Source organism: Crassostrea angulata, chromosome 2 (assembly GCF_025612915.1).
Source record: "Crassostrea angulata isolate pt1a10 chromosome 2, ASM2561291v2, whole genome shotgun sequence".
NCBI lineage: Eukaryota > Metazoa > Mollusca > Bivalvia > Ostreida > Ostreidae > Magallana > Magallana angulata.
In genome coordinates this window covers 38,988,117-39,002,694 of record NC_069112.1, presented here as the reverse complement: position 1 = coordinate 39,002,694, position 14,578 = coordinate 38,988,117, and the positions used below count along the sequence as shown (strand labels likewise).

General features: G+C 32.4%; 2 protein-coding genes across 2 annotated transcripts in view; one reads left to right on the top strand and one right to left on the bottom strand.

Annotated features, from left to right (window-relative positions):
* Positions 1 to 12,512, bottom strand: part of LOC128170799 (uncharacterized) — a 72,106-nt gene extending 59,594 nt beyond the window's left edge. Inside the window, exon 1 of the mRNA XM_052836564.1 lies at positions 11,750 to 12,512. Within this exon, the coding sequence (XP_052692524.1) occupies positions 11,750 to 12,314 (565 nt within the window). The 5' untranslated portion in view covers positions 12,315 to 12,512. The remainder of the gene's footprint in view (positions 1 to 11,749) is intronic.
* LOC128170809 (multiple epidermal growth factor-like domains protein 10) overlaps positions 1 to 14,578 on the top strand; it is a 186,353-nt gene that overhangs the window by 3,795 nt on the left and 167,980 nt on the right. Inside the window, exons 4-5 of the mRNA XM_052836572.1 lie at positions 26 to 163; positions 493 to 630. Of these exons, the coding sequence (XP_052692532.1) occupies positions 26 to 163; positions 493 to 630 (276 nt within the window). The remainder of the gene's footprint in view (positions 1 to 25; positions 164 to 492; positions 631 to 14,578) is intronic.

The following is a 14,578-nucleotide window of genomic DNA, read 5'->3' as shown; positions in this document are numbered from 1 at the left end:
AGTGTATATTTATATTTTTGAACAGCTTGTGCTGTAGGTACATATGGATTGGAATGTAAGGAAACTTGCGGAAACTGTCGTAATGTTAGCCAGCGTTTAAAAACTAATGGGAAGTGCTTAGAAGGATGTAAAGATGGCTTTCAGGGAATCTTGTGCAAATCACGTGAGTAATTGAATCAAACAATCAGGAATTTACACAATACTTCTCAAGAAAGTCTATCATGATATTTTTCTGATGTAGTTACTGTACACAGGAAAATATTCGCCCCATTTTATTTTCGCCCCTCTCGCCCACGTTGTAAACGGGCGAATTTAAGACTGGGCAAATTCCAATGTACCATATCATCTCTATTTAAATACAACAATCTATGGGCGAATTTAAGACGGGGCGAAACCGTTTGCAACTGAAGAAGGATGAAAATAACACGTGGCGAAATAGCCCTGTATACAGTTTATTGAAAATACAAAAAATGTCTAATACTATTTCAACAGCTTGTAACACAGGATCATATGGTATCGATTGCAAAGAAAAATGCGGCAACTGTCTTTATGTTTACAAGTGTTCATATTCTAACGGAACGTGTTTAACTGGATGTGTCGCTGGTTATCATGGGAATTTGTGTAAAACACGTGAGTGAATCTTTCATAGAATCAGGTATATGGATATGTTTCAATGTTTGATAGATCAATGGATCAGTGTTTTGATGGAGTTTAATGGTACCAGTAATTACTTTGTATTGTCATGCGCTTGCACCCTTGCGTTGTTATTGTCATTTAAATTTAGACCACGTGGTTTTATTAGACCCTTTCAGTTTCGCAGTAAAAACTTTGCTACCTGTTTATAGTCTATTTTATAGAATCTAGATACTTGTAGTCAAATATAAAAATAAACGTCTATTTTTTTTTAAAACTTTATATTCATTACTTGGTGGATAAAATGAGTTCTAGAAATAAATGTGTCAATAGAGAATATATGGTTTTCCTGCTATTGCAACAATAAACAGCGATCTCCTCTAAGGATTGAATTTCGATCCGCGCCTGACCTAGTTATATAATCAATAGTGTAACAAACTCTACTATTTTATGCAGAATGCTATTTGAAAATGGCTCGATATACTAAGTTTTAAAACGGACACCCATTCTTTTTTTCTCTTTTTTTTAAAGCATGGTAATGAACCTCAAAAGCTTTAAACATGGCTATGATTTTATCAATCCACGTAATGTTTACATTTTCAATCATGTGTAGAGTGGTTGAACACAAACGATAAGTCTATTCTGAATATCATCTGTTAATTTAAATAGCCGCTAGATGATAAAATAAGGCATATATTTCAATAGAGTTTTATATTTTAACATAAATCAAAGTAGGATATGATATGAAAACGACCATGACTTACCTATTTTGAGATTATTATACACTTAAAATTCCCCTCAATATTCATATAGGAACTGAAAAAATCTCGGGGAAGTCTCGTGAACTTTCATTTGAGCACCTCTGGATTACATACATGCTTAACAACGATAAAGAAAACATTCCGAACACATTCGCAGGGATGTGTGGGTTGAAGTTGCAACCCACATGGGTCATGATGGGTCATTTATATACCATTTAATGATGCAACTTTATTTAGTCTTTGTTTTTGTTTTTGTCTTAATATAAAGAAACATAAATCGAACAAAAACACACATCTCCCTGCTCCGACCCCTCTTACAATGAACTCTTGAAGAGTTGAATTGGCTTGAGTTCACTCCCCTTAGTCATGTGGATATATCCCTCTAACTATTTTTAGAATCGGTAGGACAACAAAATAGTCCCTATACTTGCAGAGTGTTTATACATTTATTGGGGCATTTTAAATCAGAATGCTTGACACATGTCAGAAAAGAGGATTTGCAATTTCAAAAACAAGTGTCAAAATTGAATTATCATTTGAACAAAAGAATTGAAATTGTTTGATGTACACCCTTTCCAAAACTGAGAAATTCCCTACTTTTACTTTCATTTTCAGAGTTTTTCAATACAGACGCATTTTGCCGGAAAACGAATCTGACTTCACAGCACGAAATTTTAACAGGGAAGAGACAATTTGTTGAGCTTTCATTCAAGAGGTCCCTCGTTGCTGAACGAAAATTAGGGCCGGAGCTATGAACCATAACGTTAACATTACCGCCTATGGAAAATGCATTTGTGGACTATACCCATATTGAGCGCCATGCTGGTAAGGCATATTTCTTGTTTATTTGCAATTATTATGATAAACGTGCATTTTTCTTTTGTACATCTTCTCATTGATATGAATAAACTAAATTTCCAACAAGTTCAACAAGTTTAATAATTTTACATGTAATAGCACATCTTCTAAGAAAATATCCATCACCGTACCCCCCCCCCCCCCCCCCGGGATTTTCAAAAAACCAATTGTGATTTTAACATGAATGTAATTAATTTTGAGTTTTTATGTTTAAAAAAATGAAGATGTATGCGTGTCTCTAATTATATATGAGTTTAGAAGACATTTTTATAAATTTTGAGACCAAATATCACTTCGGGTTTTTAGTGCGATTATTTCAAGCGAGCAAAAATGAAAGTAGAAAAGCAGAAAGTTTCCGGTGAGGGAAAATACTTCATTCTAGCAGTGTCCACCTATCTAAGATTAGTTTGCATTGCAAGGGAATTGTATTAGTGTCCGGTAGGTTCCAATTCTATATTTATAATGATAGATTTGCATTAAATTTGAGTAAATTAATTTGTCATGAATGTAACATGAGTTATTATGATGTACCAAAGATGTAGGTATGCACCTTTTAACATGAAGACGCCTACCATGTTGGTTAGTACTTAATCCACAAAATCTATCTTTGTTCATCGTAATCAAAATTGAATGAAATTATCAGTAATCATTTTAAGTAGATATTTACTAGTATTTATTTATTCTTACTATTGAAAAAATAGATCAATATAGGGGTTGATATTGAATGTTATTGGGCGGGGGGGGGGGGGGGGGTTGTTGATCTTTAGGCTGTATAGATGTGTTGTACATGAAGATGTCATTATTGTTGCCTATCTGTTCTATCTTTCTGTATCTTTCCCCCTCTCTCTAATTCTCTCTGTATCTAAATCTCTGTCTCTCTCTCTCTCTATCTCTCTCTCTCAACATATGGCTGCTTTTGACATGTAATTGCAAATGTTGGGAATAGTGTTTGATAATGTAGAATTTAATTCAAAACATTTTATTTTAGATAACATGTAAATTGAAATGGAACTTCTTCAAAGAATAAAACACAACAATGAGCCACACTTGATGTAAGTAAAATTTATTTTTGTAACTACACTCGTCCAAGTTTAAAAGAAGGAACCTGTAAAAACTATATACCCTGGCCAGTATTCTACATGCAGATAATTTAGAATATTAGATACTGGGAAACTTTACATTGATTATACATATTTCACAGACTTAGTGGGTATTTCTTGTTCTTCTGGATTTTGAACTTTAGTTAAATGTAGACTCTCTTCCACAGGATATGTATTTTGATAATTATTGTTAAATTTGTTACCATGGTAACAATATTCAAGCGTAAAAGAAAAAATCCGTTATTAGCAAGTTTCTTTTCCCTATGACATATATTCAATGAGTTAAGTCATGGTGCATTTGTTCCGAAATTAAGCTTAAATAAAAGTTCAGCAAATATTACACTTATATGAGTAAAAATAACTCATCACTATGACGTCATTATGACGTCATAGGTGAGGTAATCTCAAGCTAGCATCAAAATGGAGCAAAACATGAATTAAGGGCCTCACATTATAGAGTCATATAACTTTATTATTTATAAACCAATACCTACATGTAATACCTTGATGGATAGGGAAATTCCTATACTTTTCTATTTTACCTTTTTCGTGGTGTTTGAAAACAATTCTTTTTTGTAACTTAAGAAAAACTCATGATTTTACGACAACATTTTTTATAAAATCAGACCTATTTGAGCTTTTTCATAAGAATATGAACAAAATAAATTTGGTAAAATATTTAATGTTTATGTTTAACATGTATTTTAGTCCTTGAGATTAAAGTTTCCTGAATTTATGCAATTAGAAGAGCATCGAGTGCCAATGACCTATATGTTGTTTAGGTAAATTATGACCGGACTGTTTCTTCAAATTTCATGCATGTGTATTAATGCTGCAAAATCCATAATTATGTATTGAATTTTTCCAAATTTGGAATCATGGTTCTGTATAGTGTCTAGAGAGAATATATAAGCGAAGAATTGTTGGCATTTTGTTTCTTTTTTTAAAATTTCGAATGAATTGTCTATCTTTTTTTTTATTTTTCTTATTGATAACGTGTTTTTAAAACATTACTATGCATTTTGGACACATACAATGCGTATGAATTTCCATGAACTACTTTGCTGCGCGATGAAGAAACGGGGATTGAATATATAATGCTTGTTGCAGAATTCAAGGCAGCAACTGTTGAACTTTTTAACTTCTACTAGACAGACATATTTTTGCCGACATTAAAAGCATGAGAGAGAGAGAGAGATTCAGTCTTTACTACACAATATGCATAAAAACACACCAAAAGAGCCTGGCTTTCAGTACTTCAGTACTTTGATTAATTTTCTTATGACATTCGAGGTTAAGATTGATAAAAACTACAATATGTTTTAGCTTACTTCTGCCTATTTTCATTGCCATATATTATTTGTATATTCTAAGATGAATGTGCGTTTATCGTAAACAAAGTTGCTTTTCTTATTTTGATGTTTAAATTTTCTCTTTTTTTTTAACAATCCATAAACATGTTTGACTGCATCCTATTATCCTTTTGGTCAAGGAGTCCAATGCCACACATTTACGGTTCCGTCAGGTTCATTGAATAGTTTTGAGAAATGCGCCCCGCATTTGCGGGAATGTTTTTATAACCGAGACGTGAATTGTTTCCGTTTAACGTTTTCATTGCTAAATAGGGTAAGAATTCTTTACAAACACTAGTAATACATGTGACACACATGGTTTTATCTCACACAGACAGAAATAGACATAGGCCACTCAGGTCCTAAGACATGTTTTTTAAACTCCTCGAAGCACTTACTATTTATCTATCTGTCTATCTATCTATCTATCTATCTATCTATCTATCTATCTATCTATCTATCTATCTATCTATCTATCTATCATTACCATTCATACACTAAACATCGGTCAAACTGATACATATTAGAATGTTGTCAAACACAATATCATTAGATGAAAAAGAAGTAAAACATTATCATTTAACACTATTATTACTATAATTGTTTTTTTCTGTTTTTGTTTGTTTGTTTATTTGTTTATTTTTTTTTTTTGGGGGGGGGGGGTGTTTATTTATTTATTTATTTATTTTTTTATTTTGGGGGGGGGGGGCTCTTTGTTTTCACTTTGAATATAATTTAAGATATAATGAAAATATATTTGTTGCAAACAATACACAATTTTAGTAACAAATAAAGAAAAAACATAAGACAAAAATAAAATAATTAAAAACTTTTGTATATAAACGAATACCAGAATAATTAAAATGATACATAACCGAATTATAATATTAATACAAATTAATATAAAAAAGCAAATGATGACTATAAATAAAACATATATAAATAATACGACTGTAAACAACCATATTGAATTATTCCTATAAAAATCGACTGTTAACAAAATAAGTACATGTCGTTTTGGGTTAAAATGCTAGTTCCACTCACTACCCTGTGTTTTATTCTATCATTCGTTACATAATCGTGTCACAAAATGACAGAAATGCAATTTCATACAGATGAGGTTGTCAAAAAAGCTAAACAAAATATTAATTTGCTTTAGCTGATTTACAAAATTTCACACAAAACAAGGATTTTGTACAGTCACTGTGTAAAATCCTTTTTTTTTTTTTTTTTTTTTTAAAGGAATAATATTTTAAAAAAATAATTTATCATTTATTGTATATGTTTTTCATTAACTTTTACACAAATATCCGCTTCATACGAAGTGTCGATAGAGACACAAAAATCCTAAATACAGACTCAACCTTAAATGATAAATGGGGAGCAGAAAAACATAAATATATTGTAAGGACAAAACATTTTCTTGCTATATTATTAAAATAGTAGACTGACGCAAACTGTTATGAGATAACAGAATGAAAATGCCCTTTGCCATTTCTACACAAATTTTATGTCTTTTATATGGATACATTCAAACATATATTAAATGAATATATAATTGGCAAGGCGTCGTTTTAGAGAAATTTTCATAACACGACAGAAAATAAAATAGTACAAAAAAACTGCAGATAATGTTAGAGTTCAACATATGACTCTAAATTGGACTGGACTGTTTCTTCTTTTTTGTTTGTTGAGTTATTTTTCTTTTCTTTCTTGTGTGTGTGTGTGAGGGGGGGGGGGGTCTATGATAATCTCCCATACCTTAATTCAATTATTATACAAGTTTATGCTTGTTTGTAATATATTGGACTATTTTTAAGCCAAATTTATCTAAAAACTCATCAATTTTACAAACCAGGGTTTGTTGAAAATTTTTAGAGTTACCAATTACTAGCCCCAGTGGTTTGTATGGCTTTTCTCCCATCAGAAATACACCGGAACCAGAATCACCATCTTTACTGAACGGTTCATTTTTAGATTTGTTTCCGACGAGATATACATTTTCCATACTAAAAAAACAAGGGGAGAAAGGGTGTTCATTTATTCTAGTAAAAAAAGAGCAGTCTAGTAGATCACCATATGTTGTCCCCGTAGTGCTCCCTTTCTTCATAACGTTAATGTTTTCACCAGTGCTCAAATCATCTTCATTAACAACAGGTAATGGTTCTTTGTCTGCAATCATTAGAAAATATAGAAATGTTTAATGGATACATAAATAAAATATCCAACTATGTCAAGCATGTTTGATGAACACACTTTCGTAAAGGTTGCTTCTCTCAGCATTTGCTCAGAAATGCAATCCTAGCCTATAAGATAGACATAAAAAAAACAACTACATGAAGTATAAAAAAAAGATCTGATTTTCGTATTGTCATACCATGTTCAAACCTCGAATACTGTAATTTAAAATATCCCATTTATTTGAACTTTTAGAATAGTAATATGTTAATATTGCACTCTATCAATTAATCTATAAATATGCTGTAAATTAGGCGAACATAGAATCAAGAACGTTACTGCGCATTTCTGTTGTTGTTTTTAGGTATGATTTTTTAAAATCATAAACTAGCATCTAGAATAAAACAAAATGTCAATATGTTTTAGCTCTGATTTCATTTTATATCAATGCATTGATACTCTTCTATAGTTGCTTTGTATAGTAAATGAAAACATCACCATAAATGGATTAAATATTTTAACGTAGACCATTTGTTAATTAAGTCAATTTTGAGGCCGCGTGGGTGTTGCTAGGATGCAGAAAGGAAACGGAACAAGAAGCGAAACGGAACAAGAATGGAACATTTTGTTTTATGCATCATGATACTTACTAAAGAAATAATCAATATGGATTGCCTTTAATTTTCTAAATACTAACTTTGAAAGCTTATCATTATGCGTTTAACCTCACGTAGTCTCTTCGTGCCCGCTGGCACATAAGACCTTATTGTTTTTCTTAGGTTTCTTCTTAGCTATTGTTATTATATTTTTTTCTTACAAATTGTATGCATGCCATTTCTCAGCAACCCCTCAATTGTTTTTGTTTTTTTTGTTTTTATGAAACTTTCAGATCTAATAGGTATTGATTTGAACCGTGCTGGACATTTTTTTCATTGATAACGCCACTTCCGTTTTTGAGATATTGTTGAATTTATGATTTTTATAAGGGTATTTTGTCGGAGGAACTTTTCAGGGTCAGTAGACAAAAGACTGAGGTTGTGCATGAAGGTCTTAAATCATTTTTATCTTGAAAAGTGCCGAAGCTCACGTGGACCAAAAACATTGTGACTAAAAAAACATCATGATTTTTTGTGGTTTTCTTTGTTTATCTTTTTTTTGTAAAATATTTTGTAATGTAAGACATGTAATGTAAAATAAGTCATTATTAACAAGGGCTTTCGTGTAAAATCAAAAAAATAGGGGTTGGACCCTAACACTGGGGTTCTAGAGGGCTCTTAAGTTTTATATCTATAGCTCTTCACTGAGGGATATTTTGTAATAGGTTATAGATGCAAAAATGTTTATCATACTGTTATGTACACATAACATATAATGATTTCCTCATGTATGACGTAGTTAGGGATTTGTATGGGTCAGAATTTCAAAACTTTGATCATTTATATCTGTTAAAGGAAACATATTTTGAAAAGCAGTATAAAAGAAAAGATGCTCAAAATGACGTACTTAATATTGAACAGTGAAACTATCGTTAAACGGCCCCGATGAGGAGATAAGGGTTCGGTCCCTAAAATCTACTCTCTAAGATACCTCAAGAATGGTTACGAATTTGTAAACACTTGTTGAACAAAATGTGTGTAGTTTTAAGTGACCTTTCATTTAATACCAACACAAAGAGGCTGGCCCCTAAAATCACGGACCCAAACGGGTGTAAAGTATTTTCGTTAAAGCTCTTTATTGAAGGGTATTTGGCAATAGGTTATAAAAGCAAAATGTTTATCTTACTGTTATGTACCCATGCAATATAATGAATTTCGCATGTGTTACGCAATTAGTGTTTTTATGGGGTCAAAAGTCAAAAACTTTCATCACCTATATCTAAAATAGAAAACATATTTTGAAATGCAGCATTAAAGAAAAGATGTTCAAAATGGTGTACTTAACAACATACAACTTTCAATTTTGATTCAGCGGCCCAAATAAGGAGATGAGGGACCGGCCCCTAAAACGTTTTTTCTCAGATATCTCAAGAACGGTGACGAATTTCTTAACACTTAAACAAACATCTTACACCTGAAACAAAAAAGTATTAAAACGTTAGAATGTTGAGCCTGTTTTTCTATTTTAAATCATGTTTAGCTGTTATTTTTCAAATTCTAAAATCAGACGGAAGACCTCTTCGTTGCTCGCAACGATATCGTGCCTAGTTATTAAGGTCTTCCGTTTCAAACGGAAGACATTACAGTCATTGTTAGGTTTTTAAGGTCTTCCGTTTCCAATTGAAGGCCTTATTGTTTTCGTTCGGTTAATTTTTCCCTCATTTTTTTCTAACGTGTTTTGTGTACGCGATTTCTCAAAAACTGCTTGGCCGATTTGCATGAAACTTTCCGATCTGATAGATATTGCTCTGAACCTTATTGAAAATTTTTTTATTGACTTCACTTCCGGTTTTGAGATATTAACAATTTAACTTTTTTCGGAGGGTCCGCTTGTCCACGAAGGTTCTCATAAACTAAAAAAGATACTGAGTTGAAAATTTCAGGAATGATAGATAAAAGATTGTAGATAAGTAATAGGGCATTTATAATTCTTCAGCGCAAAAAGCGCTGAAGCTCGGTAGCGCTCAAAAAATGAGATGAAAAAGCGTTGTGATTTTGCATGGTTTTTCTAGTTTATCTTTATTCCCGGAAATAATTTTTTAAGACATGTAGAACAGAAAGGATTTATTTTTAAAAGATCTTTCATTTGACAATTAGAAAAAAAGGGCTGGTCACTCAAGTAAGGGATCTAGAGTTATTGAAAGTTATCGCTTTATGACTCAAAAGCGGTTAAGAATTCGATATGGCTGTCGCTGCAAACGTTGTTCATTATGATCTTATTAATGTCGTGGCAGTAATATTTTGTTCGGGTATTGCGTAATATGAGTGTAAAAAGCTATACTTGTTACCAGGTATTTGTGTTTTATTTGGCAAATAAACTGAGTGTTTGTGCGTAAAAGTGACATAAAGGGTACCAGTTTACATAATGAAAGTGTTTAAACATTTTAGGTTTTTTCTAGTGAAACACATTATGGATAAAAGAACTAATTCTTTGCAATGCCTATAAGTCCCTTTTAAATCTACATGAATTTGGAGCTGTGTATGTGAACACCCTTGCCCGCGGCCGAGGAAATAGGACGCAGCTGGACTAGCGGGCGGTCTACCGTTATCTAACAAGATCTGCGTCTAGCTGTAATGCACACACGTGTTTATTTATGAAGCTTCAAACACAAAAATTCCGATTTTAATGGTAAATAAAAAAGATTATACTTTTACCTACTACCAAAGCAAGTGTACAAGGTTACATGCGGAAAGTGTTTAAACAGAGTAAGTCTATTCTAGGGAAACACATTATGGATAAAAGAATTGCTTCTATGCAATCCATTTGAGTCGCGTTTAAAATTTAGCTGGATTTCGAGCTGCATGTATGTAAACAATTATACGTATCCGATCCTTTGCCCGCGGCCGAGGAAATAGGTTGCGGCTGGACTTACAAGCAAACAGTCTTCCGTTATCCAATACACAAGATTTGCGTCTTGTTGTAATGCACACATGTTTTAATTCATGTAGCTGCAAACACATAGAATTCCGATTTTAACGATATTAAAGAGTAACAGAAAAACGAGCACACCATTAACTAATTAATGTTGTTTTTTGGTATCGTAAATGAATAAAAAATAGTATTGCTGTCATTGAAACAAGGCGTTTTGTGATCTTTATTATGTTATGAAATAGTATTATTGTTGGAAAATAAAATTCAGTTATCAGACTGCAAACATGTCAAACCTACCACGATGGGTGTACATTTACATAGCGCAGCATATCCTTGGCCCGTGGACAATCGGACAACCGATTCGATGGGTGCGTGCATGCGTGCGTGCGTGTGTGTGTGTGGAAGGGGGGGGGCTAGACTAATCCTGAGAAATCTTGACAACCATTAAAAAAACTATTTCCCAAAATTATGAAATGCCTTATCTGTGGGTGAGGGGGGGGATAACTTTTGTAGTACCCCTTTAAAAAATTATAAAAATGGGTGTTTTCCCCTAATCATTAAATTACTAATCCGTGGAAGGGTTGGGGGCTAGTATTCCTAAGACTCCAACTTCTCAATATTTCAATCTTCCCAAGATTAAATTAGGAACAGTTATGTTTGCTGCGAGAAAACGTGGGGGAGGGGGGGGGGGGGTGAACTTTCTATGATGATATGTGTCTAATGGTTAGGTCTAATTAGGTCTAACAACCCCCCCCCCCCAACCGGTTCCGACGCATATGACGAAACATTTCATTACAATCTTAAACGGTAGTTGACCTGCTTTATCCACTCTCGATGTCTGGCAGACCATGCATCTCATGAACATATTGACACAACGCTCAGGGCAGTTCGCAGTCAAAACAAGGCTACTGAATGGGCTTAGCTGACACAGATGGTGAGCAAACGTGAATACAGTTTTAAGAAGAAAAAAACATCTTTTAATCGCAAATTAAACAAAATCGGAAATTTGCGATTAAAAGATGATTTTTTATTATTTTATTATTTCAAAATCCCTAACAAATTGATAACTTGTAACAACGATTGATGTACAAAATCAAAAATGGGGGGGAAATGAAAACATGAATAATGGGCAAAGCAAACGTCATGAAAGGTCGGGTGATATTCATGAGTCGAAATCCATAGGGAAGCCTTAACCTAGCTGCGCATGTTGCATAACAGAAGAGGAAGAACATATTTACAAATGTACTTAAGTGCTACGGACTTCAACTTCGGAAAGCAAGTTGCAACATGGGTTATATATATATTTAAAGTTGAAAAATATAGCAAAAAAAATATTTACCTTCTTTTCTATCCACGACGCTTCTAACTATTGCAATATCCAAGCTTTTCCCAGATGTTCCAAAGTTTCCAATGAATGATTCAACAACTTCTCCAACAACTTGATACTTCTCATTCGTATTACCAACATGTTGGTCATTTTGACATGTTGGGTGAACTATCAAATATGTTTTGGTTCGAAGAGAATGGTTAGACAATGGTGTCTCGTCGTGGTAAAGTTCTTTGAAATCTTTGATTGCAACATGTGAAGCTGTGAGGAACCCAGAACCAAACTCATTATTTTGGTCTATAGACTCATACAAAAATCCAACAGATCCTAAACAGGCATATAATGGTATTCCTATGCTGCAACCGGGTTCTGGGAGCTTATGATTGGTAGACAGACAGTCTTCAGGGCATTTTCCAAACATAAAAAAATCCTCTCTATAACTGCACGGCCATCCGGCAAGATGTTCGGGTAACGGATTCTCTCCAAATGGTATTATTGATTTGTCTAGACAATAAAGTATTATTCCATGTGAGTCTGTCTTTGTGTCACCAAAACGCGAGACACAACTTATTCGCATACCAACAATATTTGAATACTTTGCATAAATCTTCTTTGCATTTCTTTGAATGAATTCTTTTAAGTCTTTACTTTTCCTCTTGTCTGATACGTATGTCACCTGTTCATTATCATAGTACAGTTTGTTTGTATCTTGTACTTTTTCAAATTCAAATTTGGTGTCTTTTGATACTTTGCAACAACTAATGAATAACGATTTTGTCGTCTTGTCATCATCACGAGTAAAAACTTTTACAACAGGTTTTTTATCACCTTTATGACCAACTATAAACTTTACAATTGATGGACACTTTTGCAATGAAGACTCGTCTATAATGTCACGTTGTTCCCATTCTTTGATTACTGCAAAGTAAACATAATATAATACCGGTAAATGAGTTTCCTATATATGTTGAAACTGGCATTTTGCCATATTTGCTGCATTAATAGAAAGGCCAACTTTGATAGAGGTATAAATACTTTTTATACCTGTAAACACTCGCATCTGAGATAGACCTATTTAACTATAAAATTGGTTATACATACACTATGTTGACCAGTTAAATGTCCTGTAATGTGTAATTTTCACAATGGAGGATCTTAATTTAAACAACACCTGAACAACAGTTCTTTGTAACATTCTATGTCGTAGCATATGCTATTTCTATCTTAAACTTTTTCTTGGGCCCCAGGATTGGTCCAAGGTTTATGGTTTGCTTTTACAATTTTAAATGTACACTTTTTGAAGATTCTTGTACAGTAATCTCACAAAATGTAGCATCGTAGTTCTTGAGAAGTATTTTTAAACATTTTAATACATATTTCTGTTAAAATTTGAACCCCTGTTAGAGCCCCAATATTAGTCTGTTGGTCAACGCTTTACATGAACGTCTTTAGCATTTACATTATTTAAGGATGCCTGCATATCTCACAAATCTAACAAATTGAAGCATTGTTGTTCTTCAGAAGGAGAATTTCAAACATTGAAATTAATTAATTCAATTAATTTAACATTGTTATCTTAAACATTGAGCCCCTTCTAGGGTTCCAGTAATAGACCAAAGGTCAAGTCTTTTTTTTTAAACTCAGAATATGCACAAATTGATGATGCTTGCATAGTAATCTGAAAAACTGAAGCATCGTAGTTCCTTAGAAGAACATCTTTAAACATTTTTCTTAAAACTTAAATTTTAAAACTGTTTTGAATTCCAAAAAATACTCCCTGGGTCACTATTTTAAAAATAATAAACTACATTTTTCAAGGTTACATGTTAATCTTACAAATAGCAACAACGTAGTTCTCGAGATGAAGATTTTTAAACATGTTCTCTATATACATGTAAATCAATGTTAACATTGAACCTGTTCTGGTCCTTGGGTCACGGCTTTTACAATTTAGAATAATCTGTATTTGAGGATCATTTTATAGTTATCTCAAATATTGTATTATTGTTGTTCGCGAAAAAAACATTTTAAAACATGTTCCAAATATATATATATATATATATATATATATATATATATATATATATATATATATATATATATTACTTTGAACAAATCTTGAACCCTTTTATTGTCGATAAACAGCCCAAATTGCAAAATAATGAGAGTAAGGTTGTGGACACGCTTTGGCAGATCTAAGTCAGTGGGGGTTCGCATAAAAAATGCTTAAGCGATAAACACAAAAATCTTTAAAAATTATTTAAAGTAATGCTTTCTTGTTATGAGTATTTCTTTTATTGAGCCTTATCTCATAGTGATTGTATAGTAAAAATATCATATGTTCTATCAATAAAAATTTATTTCATAATGAGAGAAATGTTAACCCCAGTTAATCTCCACATATCCAATTATTTATATAAAATAAAACAAGCTGGTGGTAAATGTAGGCGATATTCGTCAGTTTTTTTTTTATCTTGGACCAATTTTACTGTTAGAAATTCAGATATTTTCCCAAAATCCGTCTTGTGTCGATTAATATGGGTTTAACGTTCCTCCCTGTTTCATTTTTCATTTTACAACGAATAACTATAAAAGCTTTTGAGTCAACCCGTTTAAGGTTTTATTCCAACAACAAATAAAGTTCTTGATTTGAAATGTTACCTTTCATTTTATTTATCTGGATATCGATGTTATAAAGTAGTAAATAAACTTTCTATTTAAAATTTTCATATTCAACGATATTTTAACCAATATTTAACTAATTGATCGGAAAATTAATTACTTTGTCTTTTTAGCGGTCAAAAGAACTGTATATAATTTATTTGTTTAGTTATATATTTC